Here is an 18,081-nt window from a genome sequence, read left to right on the forward strand (position 1 = left end):
CTTCATTGGTTGCTAGGATAATGTCATTAGCACAGCACCGTTGGTTGCTAGGATGCTTTTTGGCAGTACGGCACCGTTGGTTGCTAGGATGCTGTCGGCAGCACGGAGCCGTTGGTTGCTAGGAGGCTGTCGGCAGCATGGTGCTGCTGGTTGCTAGGATGCTGTCGGCATCACAGCACCCTGCTACCCTAAACTGCCATTGGTCTTATTTACCTCCATTTTTCTTATCTCTGATCTGGTGGTACCTATTAATTAATCCGGGGTAGATGCAGAAGCATAGCAGTAAATTGTCACAGACAAGAACTTCTGTGATTTGTCACACGTGTCAGCACAACCAATGAAACTGTCACATGGTTTAAATGAATGCACAATGCTTCTTACTAGAATAACCCCAGAAATCTGTCACAGAGACCATACTGAATCCCCCCCCCCCCCCGTTGGTTGCTAGGATGATGTTTACAGCACGGTGCCAATGGTTGCTAGGATGTTGTCGGCAGCACTGCACCATTGGTTGCTAGGGTGCTGTCTGGAGCATTGAGCCATTGATTGCTAGGATGCTATCAGCAGCGTGGCGCCATTGGTTGCTAGGGTGCTGCCGTTAGCTGCTTGGGTGCTTTCGGCAGCACGGAGTCGTTGGTTGCTGGGATGTTATCGGTAGCACTGAGCCATTGATTGCTAGGATGCTGTTGGTAGAAGTGAGCCATTGATTGCTAGAATGATGTCGGTAGCACAGAGCCGTTAGTTTCTAGAATGATGTCGGTAGCACGGAGCCGTTAGTTGCTAGGATGCTGTCAGTAGCACTGAGCCGTTGATTGCTAGGATGCTGTTGGTAGCACTGAGACGTTATTTGCTAGGATGCTGTCGGTAGCACTGAGCCGTTAGTTGCTAGGATGCTGTCGGTAGCATTGAGCTGTTGATTGCTAGGATGCTGTCGGTAGCATGGAGCCGTTAGTTGCTAGGATGATGTCGGTAGCACTGAGCCGTTGGCTGCTAGGATGCTGTGGGTAGCACTGAGCCGTTAGTTGCTAGGATGCTGTGGGTAGCACTGAGCCGTTGGTTGCTAGGATGCTGTGTATAGCACTGAGCCATTGGTTGCTAGGATGCTGTGGGTAGCACTGAGCCTATGGTTGCTAGGATGCTGTGGGTTGCACTGAGCCGTTGGTTGCTAGGATGCTGTGGGTAGCACTGAGCCATTGGTTGCTAGGATGCTGTGGGTAGCACTGAGCCTATGGTTGCTAGGATGCTGTGGGTTGCACTGAGCCGTTGGTTGCTAGGATGCTGTGGGTAGCACTGAGCCGTTGGTTGCTAGGATGCTGTGGGTAGCACTGAGCCGTTGGTTGCTAGGATGCTGTGTATAGCACAGCATCATTAGTCACTGGGACACAGGTGGTCATCTGAACCATAACAGCCTATGATGTTGGTGGGATAGTGGGGGGTCAGAGTTATAGGGCTCAAACTTCTACTCTAAGGGGTGTAACTATAAAAAATTTGCATAGCGAGTCGCTCAGGAAAAATGTGCGTACGTTCGCTCTGTGCAAATACAGGAAATAACGAATGTTATTAGGATATTCCCTATGCAGGTCGAATGTTTTTTATTTATTTAAAGCAGAAAACGCTCAGTCACTGTGCTGTGTCTGTGGAGGGGCGGTGTTGTCACATGTGGGCAGCACTATAGAACACCTCCCCCCTCTACTTATCTCCATAACTAGAGGCGAGGTGTTCTGTAGTCCTCCCACACCCATCCTTCTCTCCACAAACTATAACTCCTCATTGTTTTTCTTTTTTCCCTAATGGTGAACAAATGGTGAAGGGTGAATTTATAAAGGATTCACCAGGAGATTCACACCGCGGGGGGTAAGATCGGGGTTTTGCTGGATTCATCCGACTGTATTATAATTATGGACAGGAACCAATATAGACAGGGGCCAAACTAGTCAGGGGGCCAAACCTAGTCTGGGGCAAATATAGAAAGGGGCCAAACTAGTCAGGGGCAAATATAGAAAGGGGCCAAACTAGTCAGGGGCAAATATAGAAAGGGGCCAAACTAGTCTGGGGCAAATATAGAAAAGGGTGGATATAGACAGGGGCCAAACTACCTTTAAGGGGGATTGGGCTCCAGGCCCACCTGCCCCTCATCTATCCATTGCATGTGCTCCCACTGTGGAGACGCTCATAAATTCAGTAGCGTTTAGGACTGCAAGTAATACACAGGGTGCTATGAAGAGGCCTTGCAGCTTATACATACGTCTCCAAATGTGTGATAACTAAACCCCTGTGTTTAACTCAGACTGCTGGTCGGGTTAATCTGGTTGGTGAGTTGATCCATGGAATGTTCGGATTTTGTCTTTCATGTGTTGCCCTTCCATGTGCTCCTTGCTGTGAAGGCCAGTTATAGGTGGGGGCAGGGGCCATTTGTTTGTTAGGGGGCCAAACTAGTCAGGGGCCAATATAGACAGGGGCCAAACTAGTCAGGGGCCAATATAGACAGGGGGCCAAACTAGTCAGGGGCCAATATAGACAGGGGCCAAACTAGTCAGGGGCAGATATAGAAAGGGGCCAAACTAGTCAGGGGCAAATGTAGAAAGGGGCCAAACTAGTCTGGGGCAAATATAGAAAGGGGCAAATACAGACAGGGCCAAACTAGTCAGGGGCAAATATAGACAGGGGCAAATACAGACAGGGCCAAACTAGTCAGGGGCAAATATAGACAGGGGCAAATACAGACAGGGCCAAACTAGTCAGGGGCAAATATAGTCAGGGGGCCAAACTAGTGAGGAGCAAATATAGTTAGGGGCCCAAAGTAGTCAGGGACCAATATGGACAGAGGCCAGTTGTGTGACTTTGGAGTGTGGGAGGAAACCCGTGCACACACGTTACCACAATGCATGTTAGTAATATGTAAATGAGCACATTGTGGTACAACACATTCTAAATGTCACTCCAACACATTCCGCCGACTGAGTGCCTACACACGGTAATCACCACCTAGTGTTGGGGTGCGCTACATTGGCACAAATGGAGAATGCCTGTTTTTTTTTTTGGGGGGGGGGTTTGGGAGGGGTTATTTTAGTGCAAGTGTCTAGTTACCAGTCCTGCTCTGTCTTTCCCTTTAAGCATGTGATGAGTGTGTACATTAGCTGGGCACCCATGGACCATGTGACATTTCTGGGTGATGTCATCACCTTCCTGTGGTGAAGCAGCTGAGCGAATGCCTGATCTTATCTTCTGCAATTTTGCAACTTTCAGTTCTCAAGATTCCGCATTCTGAGAGATGTTGTTGTTGTTGTTTCTGCTCTGCCTGAGAGTCGGTGGTGATACGGTGTGCCCGAGGTGGTCATTAGGCCCGCGGTGGTCATTAGGTGCTCTTCCTGCCGCCCTCCTGTATATCCCCTTCTCCTGACCCTGGTCTGGGGGGTTTGCTGTCAATGTGGGCGCATTCTAAAGTTTAGGGGTGCATTTGTTAAAAAAAAAAAAAATAGCATAGCTAAGTTCAAGTACGTTCATTCTGTGTGAACGGGGCAAAGCGCGAATGTAAGTAGGCTATGGCTCTGCTGTTTGCTGGTAAACTAGTGATTTAACAGAAAATACTCTATCTGGCCACTAGATGGAGTTAAGTAGCTTAGGACTTTCTTTTGACACTTCGCACCATCTAGTGGCCAAATGCAGTACTTTCTGTTGTTTGAATGTTTTTTTGAACCCCTGAAATGCGTTGGATCTCTGATTTTACTAATCACTAAGACCCCACACATGCTATTCGATTTTCTGCAGATTTTTGTCTTCAGATTTATCAGTACCATGCAGTGCAAGGGGCCTGCCTGATTGCATACAAATTTAAACTCCTAAGGTTTGACCTCATATTTTATGGTTTTGGTCAATCTGAAGACAAAAATCTGCAGAAAATCTAATAGTGTGTATGGGGTCTTAGGGAAATGGGCTCTGTGACCATTGGTGTGCCCCTCCCCCACTGCTTCTCATATACAGTATCTCACAAAAGTAAGTACACCCCTTACATTTTTGTAAATATTTTCTTCTATCTTTTCATGTGACAACACTGAAGAAATGACACTTTGCTACAATGTAAAGTAGTGAGTGTACAGCTTGTATAACAGTGTAAATTTGCTGTCCCCTCAAAATAACTCAACACACAGCCATTAATGTCTAAACTGTTGGCAACAAAAGTCAGTACACCCCTAAGTGAAAATGTCCAAATTGGGCCCAAAGTGTCAATATTTTGTGTGGCCACCATTATTTTCCAGCACTGCCTTAACCTTCTTGGGCATGGAGTTCACCGGAGCTTCATAGTTTGCTACTGGAGTCCTCTTCCCCTCCTCCATGATGACATCACAGAGCTGGTGGATGTTAGAGACCTTGCGCTCCTCCACCTTCCGTTTGAGGATGTCCCACAGATGATCAATAGGGTTTAGATCTGGAGACATGCTTGGCCAGTCCATCACCTTTACCCTCAGCTTCTTTAGCAAGGCAGTGGTTGTCTTGGAGGTGTGTTTGGGGTGGTTATCATGTTGGAATACTGCCCTGCGGCCCAGTCTCTGAAGGGTGGGATCATGCTCTGCTTCAGTATATCACAGTACATGTTGGCATTCATGGTTCCCTCAATGAACTGAAGCTCCCAGTGCCGGCAGCACTCATGTAGCCCCAGACTATGACACTCCCACCACCATGCTTGACTGTAGACAAGACACACTTGTCTTTGTACTCCTCACCTGGTTGCCCCCACACACGCTTGTCACCATCTGAAACAAAAAGGGTTATCTTGGTCTCATCAGACCACAGGACATGGTTCCAGTAATCCATGTCCTTAGTCTGCTTGTCTTCAGCAAACTGTTTGCAGGCTTTCTTGTGCATCATCTTTAGAAGAGGCTTCCTTCTGGGACAACAGCCATGCAGACCAATTTGATGCAGTGTGTGGCGTATGGTCTGAGCACTGACAAGCTGACCCCCCACCCCTTCAACCTCTGCAGCAATGCTGGCAGCACTCATACATCTATTTCCCAAAGACAACCTCTGGATATGACGCTGAGCACGTGACCTCAACTTCTTCGGTTGACCATGGCGAGGCCTATTCTGAGTGGAACCTGTCCTGTTAAACCGCAGTATGGTCTTGGCCACCGTGCTGCAGCTCAGTTTCAGGGTCTTGGCAATCTTCTTATAGCCTAGGCCATCTTTATGTAGAGCAACAATTCTTTTTTTTGGATCCTCAGAGAGTTCTTTGCCATGAGGTGCCATGTTGAACTTCCAGTGATCAGTATGAGAGAGTGAGAGCGATAACACCAAATTTTACACACCTGCTCCCCATTCACACCTGAGAACTTGTAACACTAACGAGTCACATGACACCGGGGAGCGAAAATGGCTAATTTAAACCCTATTGATCATCTGTAGGACATCCTCAAACAGAAGGTGGAGGAGCGCAAGGTCTCTAACATCCACCAGCTCCATGATGTCGTCATTGAGGAGTAGAAGAGGACTCCAGTGGCAACCTGTGAAGCTCTGGTGAACTCCATGCCCAAGAGGGTTAAGGCAGTGCCGGAAAATAATGGTGGCCACACAAAATAGACACTTTGGGCCCAATTTGGACATTTTCACTTAGGGGTGTACTTACTTTTGTTGCCAGCGGTTTAGACATTAATAGCTGTAAGTTGAGTTATTTTGAGGGGACAGCAAATTGACACTGTTATACAAGCTGTACACTCACTACTTTACATTGTAGACAAGTGTCATTTCTTCAGTGTTGTCACATGAAAAGATAGAAGAAAATATTTACAGAAATGTGAGGGGTGTACTTACTTTTGTCAGATACTGTATATGGATCTCCCGTCTCTCTTACTTTTGGGGGTGTTTTAGTACATGGGAGCACCCCAATCAGAGAGACGGCCCTCCACACCTCCTAGATATCAGTAATAAGAGGGTGTAGCGCCCCCTGTGTTTGTATCCGGGGCAGACATGGAAGGTTTTCCCGCTCTATCCGAGGCTGGAAAGGAAATGTCCTCTTATCGTGACTTCTTCTCATTTCCTGTGATGGTGGCCAAACTGTGACCTCATCCAAACCCCCCCCCCACACCCCCTCCCCCGTCCCGCTCATTAACCCTTCCCGCTTCTCTGCAGCTGACCCCTCCATGGTAATAATATTTATAGTAATAGTTGTGTTTGCTGGGAGAGCGGAAGTATGAAGAGCGACCCGAGAGCGGAGGATTTGGTTCGTATCTTCTACAAGTTTTCAGGGTTAGCGGAACGCCGGCCAGAGACAAATAGATTATTGCGTACTGTCACTTTAATTTCTTCTTTATGATGGTCACAGAGGGTTAAATCCGGCCTCGGGGAGCTGAAGGAACCATCCAAGGCCCATTACTGAAGCTGAAGGTTATATTTTCCCTCCCCCACTAATAACACGATCATGACATTTTACATATACGACCGTTTTGTTTTTATGACATCACCGGGTCTCTGTGCTCCTCTATGCAATGCAGGCAGATCAGGCTGGTGGGAGTGGCCATAATGGAAAGATCCCAGCCCCCCCCCCGGCCTCAGTACCCCTCCTCCTCTGTCCTGACGCAAACAGTGGGAGGAGTTATGTAAATATCTAAATACATTGAGGGGTGGGTGTCAGTCTGGAGGAGTGGGCGTTCCTAGACAGACTTCATTTGCATAGGTACCTCCCACCTGTGATGCTGAGCCTTTTATGACCGAAGGAACTGAAATCCGATTAATGATAAAGGGGAGGGGCCAGGGTCAGTCAGGTAGGGGAGGAAAGGGCTCGATGATGCTGGACGTCCTTCAGCCAGGAAATGAGGGCGGAGCTCTATCTGACTTGCTGCAGCTTCTGATGCACATTGTGAGAAGCTCGCAGTGTGCAGTGAAATCGGAGGAAGAGAGGAGCCGGTACTCCTGTACGAGACTGAATGGGAGGTCAGAGGTCCCCCGTCCAATGAGGGCGCTCACATGAATCATTTCCTGTTTTTTCAGTAAAATGAAAATTCCCAGTTTTTCTAATCTTATTCTTATCAAATAATGAGCAGATCCCTCTCCTTCCTCTCCTTCCTCTCCTTCCTCTCCTTCCTCTCCTTCCTCTCCTTCCTCTCCTTCCTCTCCTTCCGTCCTTCAATACGTACTTCCATGTCGGTGATCGCCGCAATACTCACCGTGACCTCAGTGCCGGCGCCAGACTCCGGATCCTTCCCTCCCGTCTTCAGAGGTACTACACAAATAAGTGCCTAACTTTATACAGAATATGGTTATGTATGTAATGGCGAGGGTAGTGTGGTGGGCTGGAGGGTCTATTGATGTTGGCTGCTGGGGGATCTATTGTCACTGGTGGGGATCTGGTTTTGTGTGAGGGTCTATTGTTGCTGGGGGGTCTTATGTTGCTGGTAGGAGTCCAGTATTGAGGGAGAGGGGTTTATTGTTTTTGTATGCTGGAGGGTCTATTGATGTTGCCTGTTGGGAGATATGTTGTTGCTGATGGGAGGTCTAATGTTGCTGGGGTGGATCTTTTGTTGCTGGGGGTGGTATTTTGTTGTGGGTGGTCCATTGTTGCTGTGTGGGGGGTCTTTGGTTGTGTGGGGGAACTATTGTTGCTGGGGTGGGTCTATTGTTTCTAGGGAGGCCTATTGTTACTGGGGTGGGGTCTATTGTTGCTGGGGGAGTCTATTGTTAGTGAGGTGGGGTACACTGTTGCTGGGGGGACCTATTGTTGCTGGGGTGGGGCCTATTGTTGCTGGGGGAGTCTATTGTTGTCTGAGGGATCTATTGTTGCTGGGGTGGGTCTATTGTTTCTGAGGTGGAGTCTATTGTTGCTGGGTGAGTCTATTGTTGTGAGGGGGATATATTGTTGCTTCAGTGAGGTATATATATGAGGTATATTGGTGGAGGGATCTGTTGCTTCTGGGGGACCTATGATTGCTGGGGGGGGGTTATTGTTGCTGGGGGAGTCTATTGTTTTGTAAGGGATCTATTGTTGCTGAGGTGGGGTCTGTTGTTGCTGGGGGGACCTATTATTGTGTAAGGGATCAATTGTTGCTGAGGTGGGGTCTGTTGTTGCGAGAGGGATCTATTGTTGCTGCAGTGAGGGCTATTATTGGAGGGATCTGCTGCTCCTGGGGGGACCTATTGTTGCTGGGGTGGGGTCTATTGTTGCTGGAGGACCTACTTTTGCTAGGGGAGTCTATTGTTGTGTGAGGGATCAATTGTTGCTGATGTGGGGTCTGTTGTTGCTGCAGTGAGGTCTATTGTTGTTGGAGGGATCTGTTTCAGGGGTGGGGTCTATGGTTTCTGGAGGGGGGCTATGGATGCTGGGAGGGGGGTATTGTTGCCGGGGTGGGATCCATTGTTGCAGGGGGAGTCTATTGTTGTGTGAGAGATCTATTGTTGCTGAGGTGGGGTCTATTGTTGCTGAGGGGTCTATTATTGCTAGGGTGGGGCCCATTGTTGCTGGAGGAGTCTGTTGTGGTGTGAGGGATCTATTGTTGCTGAGGTGAGGTCTATTGTTGCTGCTGTGAGGTCTATTGTTGTTGGAGGGATCTGTTGCTTCTGGGGGGACCTATTGTTGCTGGGGGATCTATTGTTGCTGCAGTAAGGTCTATTGTTGGGGGGTTCTGTTACTTCTGGGGGGGAGCTATTGTTGCTGCAGTGAGGTCTATTGTTGTTGGAGGGATCTGTTGCTTCTGGGGGGACCTATTGTTGCTGGGGGATCTATTGTTGCTGCAGTAAGGTCTATTGTTGTTGGAGGGATCTGTTGCTTCAGGGGGACCTATTGTTGCTGGGTGAGTCTATTGTTGTGCGAGGGATCTATTGTTGCTGCAGTGAGGTCTATTGTTGGGGGGAACTGTTACTTCTGGGGGGATCTATTGTTGCCGGGGTGGGATCCATTGTTGCTGGGGGAGCCAGAAATGTATAGGTCTGTCAGCGCCTGTATCCCTCAAGGATTAAATATAAGCACCGATCAGAACCACACCCCTCTTTCCTTCGGGACATTCACATTGTACCCGGTTAATGGCAGAATGGACAGAAATAAAGGAGCTCCTAGTGCTCTCCGCCATACATTGTACTAGAAGGGCTCATTAAAAAAAAAAAGCACAAAAATCCAGCATAGTAAAGTACCAAATTGCTGTATCGCCCCCTGCTGGACGCACCCAGAGCGATGTCCAGAGAATCCGATCCTCAGCATCGTGATGTCACCTTCACGATTATTTACTGTTCTAATAATTGGATGCACTCAATGTGAACCCATACAAAAACTAAGAGTGCCGCTCGAGGCTCGGACAGGTCCTCGTCTGTTGTCAGCCGCCGACAGCGCATTCCCAGCTTCGTAGACCTCAATGAGAAGAAAAGGAAAAGCCGCACATCACACAAAACCCCCGTGTGTGTAAAGAGAGGAAACAGCCTCAGTTTAGACTCCGTCCAGGCCACACTTCCCCCTACCCACAGGGCTTAGTCAGTCCCCATGACTAAGCCCAGTGGGCAGGGGCGAAACACGTTGGGGTGTGTGAGGTTTCCTCTATATACACACACGGGGGTTTTGTGTGATGTGCGGCTTTTCAGGATTTTCCTTTTCTTCCAGTTGGATGTACTATTGCTCAGCGGGAACTTCCGATCAGCCATAACATTCGAGTAACATTGATTATCTGGTTACATAGACATCTGAAAGTGGGTGGTATATATTAGGCAGCAAGTGAACATGTTATCCCTGAAGTTGAAGCAGAAAAAAAATTGACAAGGATTTGAAGGGACTTTGAAAAGGGCCGAATTGTAATGTCTAGACTACTGGGTCAGTGCAACTCCAAAACTGCAGCTCTTGTGGGATGTAACCGGTCTGTAGTGGTCCAAGGAAGGAGAACCAGTGACAGGGTGATGGGTGGCCAAGGCTCCCTGATACACGTGGGGAGGTGAAGACTGGTCCATGTAGTCCAATCCAATGGAAGAGCTACTGGAGCTCAAATTGCTGAAGAAGTGAATGCTGGTTTTGATAGAAAGGTGTCAGAACACACAGAGCTTTGCAGGTTGTTGTGTATTGGGGCTGTGTAGCCACAGACTGGTCAGGGTGTCCATGCTGACCAGTGTCATCAGCCAAAAAAATGCCTGCCCCTAATCCTTCCATCTTCTGTGTTTTTCAGGGCATCGGATGTGTGGGACAGCAAGAACATAAACATGGCGGCTCCAGGTAAGAGGATGACACCAGGGGAGGGATCAATTGTATTCAAATATATGAGAAGCTGCTAGGAGCACTGCTAGACTGTAATATACTTCTAGGAGCACCACCGGATTTTTTATGATAATGGAGATGATGATGGTGGTGAAGATGATGGTAGTGGTGGTGGAGATGATGGGGTGGTGAAGATGATGTTTGCAGTGGTGGAGATGATGGGATGGTGTGGTGGTGGAGATGATGGGGTGATGTGGTGGTGGAGATGATTGGGTGGTGTGGTGGTGGAGATGATTGGGTGGTGTGGTGGTGGAGATGATGGTGGTGGGGGTGAAGAAGATGATGTTGATGGTGGTGGAGATGATGATTATAGTGGTGGAGATGATGATGTTCTGATGATAGAGATGGTAGTGGGGGTGTAGAAGATGATGGTGTTGGAGATGATGATAGTTTTGATGATGATAGAGATGATGTTGGTGATGTGGTGGTGGTGACGGTGAAGATGATAGTGATGATGATGGGGATGAAGATGATGATGGTGGTGGTGGTGATAGTGGAGGTGGTGGTGGTGATGAAGATGATGATGCTGGAGATGATGATGGTGGTGTTTTAGAGGATGATGTTTGGATGATGGAGATGATGATGATGGTGGTGGTGATGAAGATTACGATGGTGGTGGAGATAATAATGTTCTGATGATGATGGTGGAGATGATTATGATGGTGGTGAAGATAATAGTGTTGGAGAGGATGATGTTCTGATAATGGAGATGATGATGATGAAGATGGTGGCGGTGAATATTATGATAGTGGTGATGGTGAAGAGGATAATGGTGGTGGTGATAGTGGAGATAATGGTGGTGCTGGTGGTGACTGTGATGATGGTGGTGGTGAAGAGGATGATGGTGGTGGTGATGGAGAAAATGGTGGTGCTGGTGGTGACTATGATGATGATGGTGGAGATAATGGTGGTGCTGGTAGTGACTATGATGATGATGGTGGTGGTAGTGGAGATGATGATGGTGATAATGATGATTATTTGATGGTGGTGGTGGTGGTTGTGCAGTTGATGGATGATGATTGGTGGTGGTGATGATGATGGATAATGATTGGTGGTGGTGGAAATGATAAAGGCGGTGGGGGTGGGTATGATGGGTAATGGTGGTGCTGGTGGTGACGATGATGATGGTGGTGGTGATGGTGTAGATAATGGTGGTGCTGATAGTGACTATGATGATGGTGGTGGTAGTGGAGATGATGATGGTGATAATGATGATTATTTGATGGTGGTGGTTGTGCAGTTGATGGATGATGATTGGTGGTGATGATGATGATGGATAATGATTGGTGGTGGTGGTGGAAATGATAAAGGCGGTGGGGGTGGAGATGATGGGTAATGGTGGTGGAGATAATGGTGGTGCTGGTGGTGACTATGATGATGATGGTGGTGGTAGTGGAGATGATGATGATGATGGTGGTTGTGCAGTTGAGAGATGATGATTAGTAGTGATGATGATGGATGATAATTGGTGGTGGTGGAGATGATGATGGTGGTAGTGGTGGTGATATCCTCTCTGTATATAATGTCATTGTGTATACACTGGATTGGTTTTCTCTTGTCTGTAATCCCGTGTTTCCTTCCCCAGGTTACTCCTCACCTGCTCCGGGATACCCCAACCCCCCTTATCCCTCTCCACCGTATCCCACCGCCCCCTCCGCTCCACCCGCACCTTTACCTCCTTCTCCTGGATTCCATGATTACCCCGGAGGTGGGTGCAGCATCCCCCCACAGCACCACATGCACCCCCACCCACAGCTGGAGCCAGCAGGAGCACCTTATATGCCCGTCAGCAGCGGGAGCACCCCAAATGCCTTGGAATACCTTAGTCAGGTAACTACCTGTCCGTCTACCTACCTGTGTGTATATTCCATGTCTGATACTCCATAAATGCCTACTCCATTCATACCTACCTACTTACCTGTGTGTACACTGATCTCCACCTGCAGTGAGTACTGTCTGTGACACCCCATACCACTCATAGACGTAGAACCTCAGACCTAGCTCCCTGATGTCCCTCAGGTTCAGACTAGGAGGGGAGGAGGGGTATCAATAGGGGCCAATCAGGCTCTACTACACATCACACGGAGCTACCTGATTGGATGGGAGAGCACCAGGTGACCTCATCAGATACTGCTCTTCCCCTACCCAATCACAGGTCAGGGGCGGTCCCTAACAGGATAATTTTCCTTTACCTGCAGTAGAGGAAAGTGGGGTCAGAGCCTGTGTGTGCCAGCAGACATTCCCTGAGGGGCCCCCCTGGCACTTCCTGGGGGAACCTTCACCTGAAAAATACTGCCAGTGTCTCATCACTCAAGCGACCTAGAGTGACAACACTCACTCAGTGTACTGTATCTATTAAGAATCTTCATTGTCACCCTTGAATAGGACTAAAAAACACCTCCTCCTCTTCCCTTTCTACATAAAATTGAGGGGAGGGGTTCTATAGTGCTGTCTTAGGGTGACAACCCTCACTGAACTGTGTGTGAGGACAAGCAGTGTTGTCACCCTAGGAAGGGGCTACAGAACACCTTATCCTGTAGTCCTCTATGTAACATGGATGGGAGGTGCTCTATAGTGCTGTCCTAGGGTGACAACACTCACTCACTGTATCATATCTGCAGATGAGCAGTGTTCTCACCCTAGAACAGGACTACAAAACACCTCCCACTCTACTCTCCATAACATAGGAGGTGTTCTATAGTCCTGTCTTAGGGTACTGTACTGTGTCTGAGGACAAGCAGTGCTCTCACCCTTGGGCAGGACTACAGAACACCAAGCTTTCACTGCAGGATTTGTATAAAAATATGGGTCAGTCCTGCAGAATCTGGAATAGTTAGGAGGCATGTATTCACTACACTTTCACTGCAGGTTTTGTATCAAATAATGGGTTCAGTCCTGCAGAATCCGGGACGGTTGGGAGGCATGTATTCACTACACTTTCACTGCAGGTTTTGTATCAAATAATGGGTTCAGTCCTGCAGAATCCGGGACGGTTGGGAGGCATGTGTTCACCAAGCTTTCCCTGCAGGATTTGTATCAATATATGGGTCAGTCCTGCAGAATCCGGGACGGTTGGGAGGCATGTATTCACCAAGCTTTCACTGCAGGATTTGTAACAAAATATGGGTTCAGTCCTGCAGAATCCGGGATGGTTGGGAGGCATGTATTCACCAAGCTTTCACTGCAGGCAAGCCTTCCCTGCACATGTGTATATGATGACAGTGACAACACAGAGTACTGTCCCTGATAATTTTTTTATTTGCACTAACAGTTAAATTTTCCGGATAAGCTTTGAGGGTGTCCCCTTCTTCTCGGTCCCTGCAGTGCTGATACATAAAGTTCTAGTAAAAAGTTAAAGCCCATTTCTGGGAACCTATAACACTTTTGCAAGGGTTAGCTGCTGATTTTGTCTATGGGAGAGGAGAAGTGCCTTTACTTACGTGACCCACCGCTCTTCCAGCTGAGGGGATTCCCCTACTCTCCAGTGGTGGACTAAGGGTTGCCACCTGTCCAGGATTCACCCGGACAGTCCGGGTTTTGAATCATGTCCGGGTTTCAGACTGCCTGAAACCCGGACACTTTATTCAGACCAGACTGTGGCTCCCAGTTAACGGAGTACAAGGACCGCTAAGTGCATAGGCGTGCACACGGGCCAGGTGTGCCTGGGCACACCCTAATCACCAGGGTTGCCCTCTGGAGGGCTAACTGCAGTTGTCTAAGCCGAGTGGCTGTGACACCCTTTTGCACACTGCCCAGAGCCAGCACAGTTCCTCCCCCCCCCCCCCCCCCCCCGCACAGATGGGATCGGAGAGAGGGCTCAATCTGCTCCTCCTCCTCCTCCCGCCCCTGCCACTCTGGGTCTGCCCGCCCACACTTCAAAAATTGCCCGCCCCCAAAAAGATTTTGTGTGGGTGGGAAATTTGAAACCCAGCAGCCGGCAGATACATCGTGGATGAAAGGTGAGTACACTAAGGTAAGGGGTGCTATGTGGATGTAAGGGGGGGCTTTGGGAACCCCGATTTAAGGGGGAATCCAGGGAACTCTGATGTAACTGAGGTCTTTGGGGAACAGAAACCCCCTTACATCCGAGTTTCTCTTTTTACACCAGAGTCCACAGCGTTCCCCCTTAAAAGAACAGAAATGAAAAAAGTTGCTGTGCACTGCTGAAGTGTTGGGGTTTGGCTTGAAGAAAAGGTGGCCACCCTAGGTGGACTGCCCCTCAACGTCCTCATGTCCAGTGAAGGACTATGGACCCCTCACTAGCTTTAATGACTTGAGGACCTTATGCAGTCCATAGATTATCGTATATGGTTTTCTTTCCCTAAACCACGGTTTGCCACCCCTGCCAGGAGAACGCAGTGACTACAGCTAGCGGCTAAAGCTGCTGCCAATAATCGCATGCCAAAAAATCCGAAATGCATGCCGGTTGCACCCAAGTCAACTGATGGATCGACTTGGGTGCCAATGCATGGCTGAAGCTTGGCCAGTCCCTACTTTACTGGCCAAGATTTGATCCATCTATGGTTGGCTTCAGACCAGTGGAGCGTTGGGTGGAAGAGGCTGCAGGGACCAGTCTATGAGCGGGGAGGAGCGGAGGATGGGACATGGTGTTCTGTGTCTCCTAGACCTAAACAAGCAAGTAACCTTTGGCACAGCCTCATTGCAAAGGATCATTTCATAGTTTGCCAGAGTCGGGTTTTAGTTGGACAATCTCTGAGAAAAACACACACAGACATGGGGATAGCTGATAAGATAAGGAAAGGAGAGGGCTATGGGATGGGGGGAGGGAGGGGTAAGAGTCCAGAGGGGAAGGGGGGTCATAAAAACTGTTGGATGGGGATTTTAGAGAACCGAGGTCACCATTGAGAACATTATCTCTTGTGTCAAATAGAATTATCATGTTTAGTTCAAAACAAAAACCTTTGGTGGTATCTGGTGAAGTGGCTGGAAGAGGAAGATGATTATTGCACCCCTGTGGGACATCACTCTTCACAAACAGACCACACTATGGAAGACAGGAAGGTTTTGTTTCTTTCTGTTTTTGTTTCTTTTCATTTGCAAGTTGAAATCAGTATTTTTTTGCAAAAAAAACAAAAACAAAAAAAACCCCCATATATATATATATATATATATATATATATATATATATATATATATATATATATATATATATATATATATATATACATACATACATACATACATAATTTTTTTTTTTTTTTAAAGCAGAGACCTTAGAGAATAAAATGGCAATCGTTGCAATTTTTTATGTCACACAGTATTTATGCAGCAGACTTTCAAGCACAATTTTTTTTTTGTAAAAAATACATTTTAATGAATTAAATAAAAAAAAAAAAACAACTATATATAAAAACACCTGCACCACCGTGACTAAATACAAATGTGCATAGGACAAATATACATGGTGTGCGCAGCCTATTGCAATAGGGTGTGCACCCCAAAGCTCAAACACACATGCATGTGTGTGCATGAGTATATATACTGACAGTGTCAGTAGGGCAGAGATTGGTGTCAGTAGGGGACTGGATGGTGTCAGTAGTTTTTATTTTTATTATTTTATTTTGTATTTATTTTTTTTTCATTTTTAATTTTTATCATTTTATTTATTATTATTTTTTTTTATTATTATTTGTTTAGTAGCCCCGTTAGGGGGCTTTTCTGAAATATCAGGGGTCCAAATGGAATCTGTGCCACACGGGGTGATTAGGGTGTGCCGTGATTAGGGTGTGCCCTGACACACCTGGCACACCCTGTGCGCATGCCTATGCAAATACAGTATCTCACAAAAGTGACTACACAACTCACATTTTTGTAAATATTTTCTTCTATCTTTTCATGTGACAACACTGAAGAAATGACACTTGTCTACAATGTAAAGTAGTGAGTGTACAGCTTGTATAACAGTGTAAATTTGCTGTCCCCTCAAAATAACTCAACACACAGCCATTAATGTCTAAACCGCTGGCAACAAAAGTGATGTTGTGGATAAATTCAAGCTTCTTTTTATAAGCAAATAATTCCGTGCGCTAATAAGCACAGTCATAGCTCTCTTGTATAATGCGGGGAAAGCGCGCTTGTATGTCTCCAAGTAACACAGACAGACGCTGGTATCACGTTGAGCTTAGCAAAATCCTCCCTAGAATGATCTGCTGCTTTTATTTATACTGTAAACATGAATGACAAAGAGAAGGTGGTGGCTTCAGAATCGGCCAATCAGACACTTGTATTCTTTCAAAAGAACCAATCACACACACATGTATATATTCAAATAGAATTCCAGCAGTGACATGTGCAGATGGTCGTGTGCAGAGCCATGCGGTCTGCTTCCCTGTGAGACACAAATTGTCTCACAATTTGAACACTACTTACATGGCTCTGAACATGATCGTCTGCACATTCCCACTGCTACCAATGACGCAAGCCGTACTCTATCATGGCTCAGTGGGCAATAATTGTTGTATGGTTATACTATGGTTCCCATGTACGCAGATCTGTTTGCTTAGGAACGCTAATGCAGTCGCCATGAAATGGCCAGTCTCTTGGTGAGGCATGAACGACATCCCTAAAAGAGCAAACAGATCTGCCGTGTCCACGGGAAAGGTTTCCGCAGCCAATGGTCTTCCACCAACGTCTGTATGTGCGAATACCCTCGCATGAGTGTATTACAGCAAAAACTGACACTAGGGGACATCTGACAACATACATTAATAAAAATTTCCACAACAGTGAGTACACCTCTAAGTGAAAATGTCTAAATTCGGCCCAATTAGCCATTTTCCCTCCCCGGTGTCATGTGACTCATTAGTGTTACAAGGTCTCAGGTATGAATGGTGAGCAGGTGTGTTAAATTTGGTGTTATCACTCTCACTCTCTCATACTGGTCACTGGAAGCTCAACATGGAACCTCATGGCAAAGAACTCTGAGGATCTGAAAAAAAGAATCGTTGCTCTACATAAAGATGGCCTAGGCTATTAGAAGATTGCCAAGACCCTGAAATTAAGCTGCGGCAAGGTGGCCAAGACCATACAGCGGTATACCAGGACAGGTTCCACTCAGAACAGGTCTCGCCATGGTTGACCAAAGAAGTTGAGTGCACGTGCTCAGCGTCATATTCCAACATGATAACGACCCCAAACACACCTCCAAGATGACCACTGACTTGCTAAAGAAGCTGAGGGTAAAGGTGATGGATTGGCCAAGCATGTCTCCAGACCTAAACCCTATTGAGCATCTATGGGACATCCTCAAACGGAAGGTGGAGGAGCGCAAGGTCTCTAACATCCACCAGCTCTGTGATGTCATCATGGAGGAGGGGAAGAGGACTCCAGTGGCAACCTGTGAAGCTCTGGTGAACTCCATGCCCAAGAGGGTTAAGGCAGTGCTGGAAAATAATGGTGGCCACACAAAATATTGACACTTTGGGCCCAATTTGGACATTTTCACTTAGGGGTGTACTGACTTTTGTTGCCAGCGGTTTAGACATTAATGGCTGTGTGTTGAGTTATTTTGAGGGGACATCAAATTTACACTGTTATACAAGCTGTACACTCACTACTTTACATTGTAGCAAAGTGTAATTTCTTCATTGTTGTCACATGAAAAGATAGAATAAAATATTTACAAAAATATGAGGGGTGTACTTACTTTTGTGAGACACTGTATATATATATAATTGAAAAAATTATATTTAATTAAAAAAATATTTATATTTAAAAAATATTTATATGTCTTTGTATAATATGAAAGATGATGTTACACCAAGTAAATAGATACCTAACATGTCACGCTTTAAAATTGCGCATGCTCGTGGAATGGTGACAAATCTTCGGTATTAAAAAATCTC

The 18,081-nt window shown here is 46.9% G+C and overlaps 1 protein-coding gene across 2 annotated transcripts in view; it reads left to right on the forward strand.

Annotated features, from left to right (window-relative positions):
• The window catches only part of LOC141133762 (phospholipid scramblase 1-like), a 65,084-nt gene that overhangs the window by 9,776 nt on the left and 37,227 nt on the right, over positions 1 to 18,081 (forward strand). Inside the window, exons 1-3 of one of the 2 annotated variants that reach the window (XM_073623309.1) lie at positions 7,125 to 7,210; positions 10,128 to 10,174; positions 11,802 to 12,046. In XM_073623309.1, the coding sequence (XP_073479410.1) occupies positions 10,162 to 10,174; positions 11,802 to 12,046 (258 nt within the window). In that variant the 5' untranslated portion in view covers positions 7,125 to 7,210; positions 10,128 to 10,161. Of the gene's footprint in view, positions 1 to 7,124; positions 7,211 to 10,127; positions 10,175 to 11,801; positions 12,047 to 18,081 lie in introns of those variants that run through there. The other variant, XM_073623308.1, reaches the window with a different exon arrangement.

This window comes from Aquarana catesbeiana, linkage group LG03 (assembly GCF_042186555.1).
Source record: "Aquarana catesbeiana isolate 2022-GZ linkage group LG03, ASM4218655v1, whole genome shotgun sequence".
Lineage (NCBI taxonomy): Eukaryota > Metazoa > Chordata > Amphibia > Anura > Ranidae > Aquarana > Aquarana catesbeiana.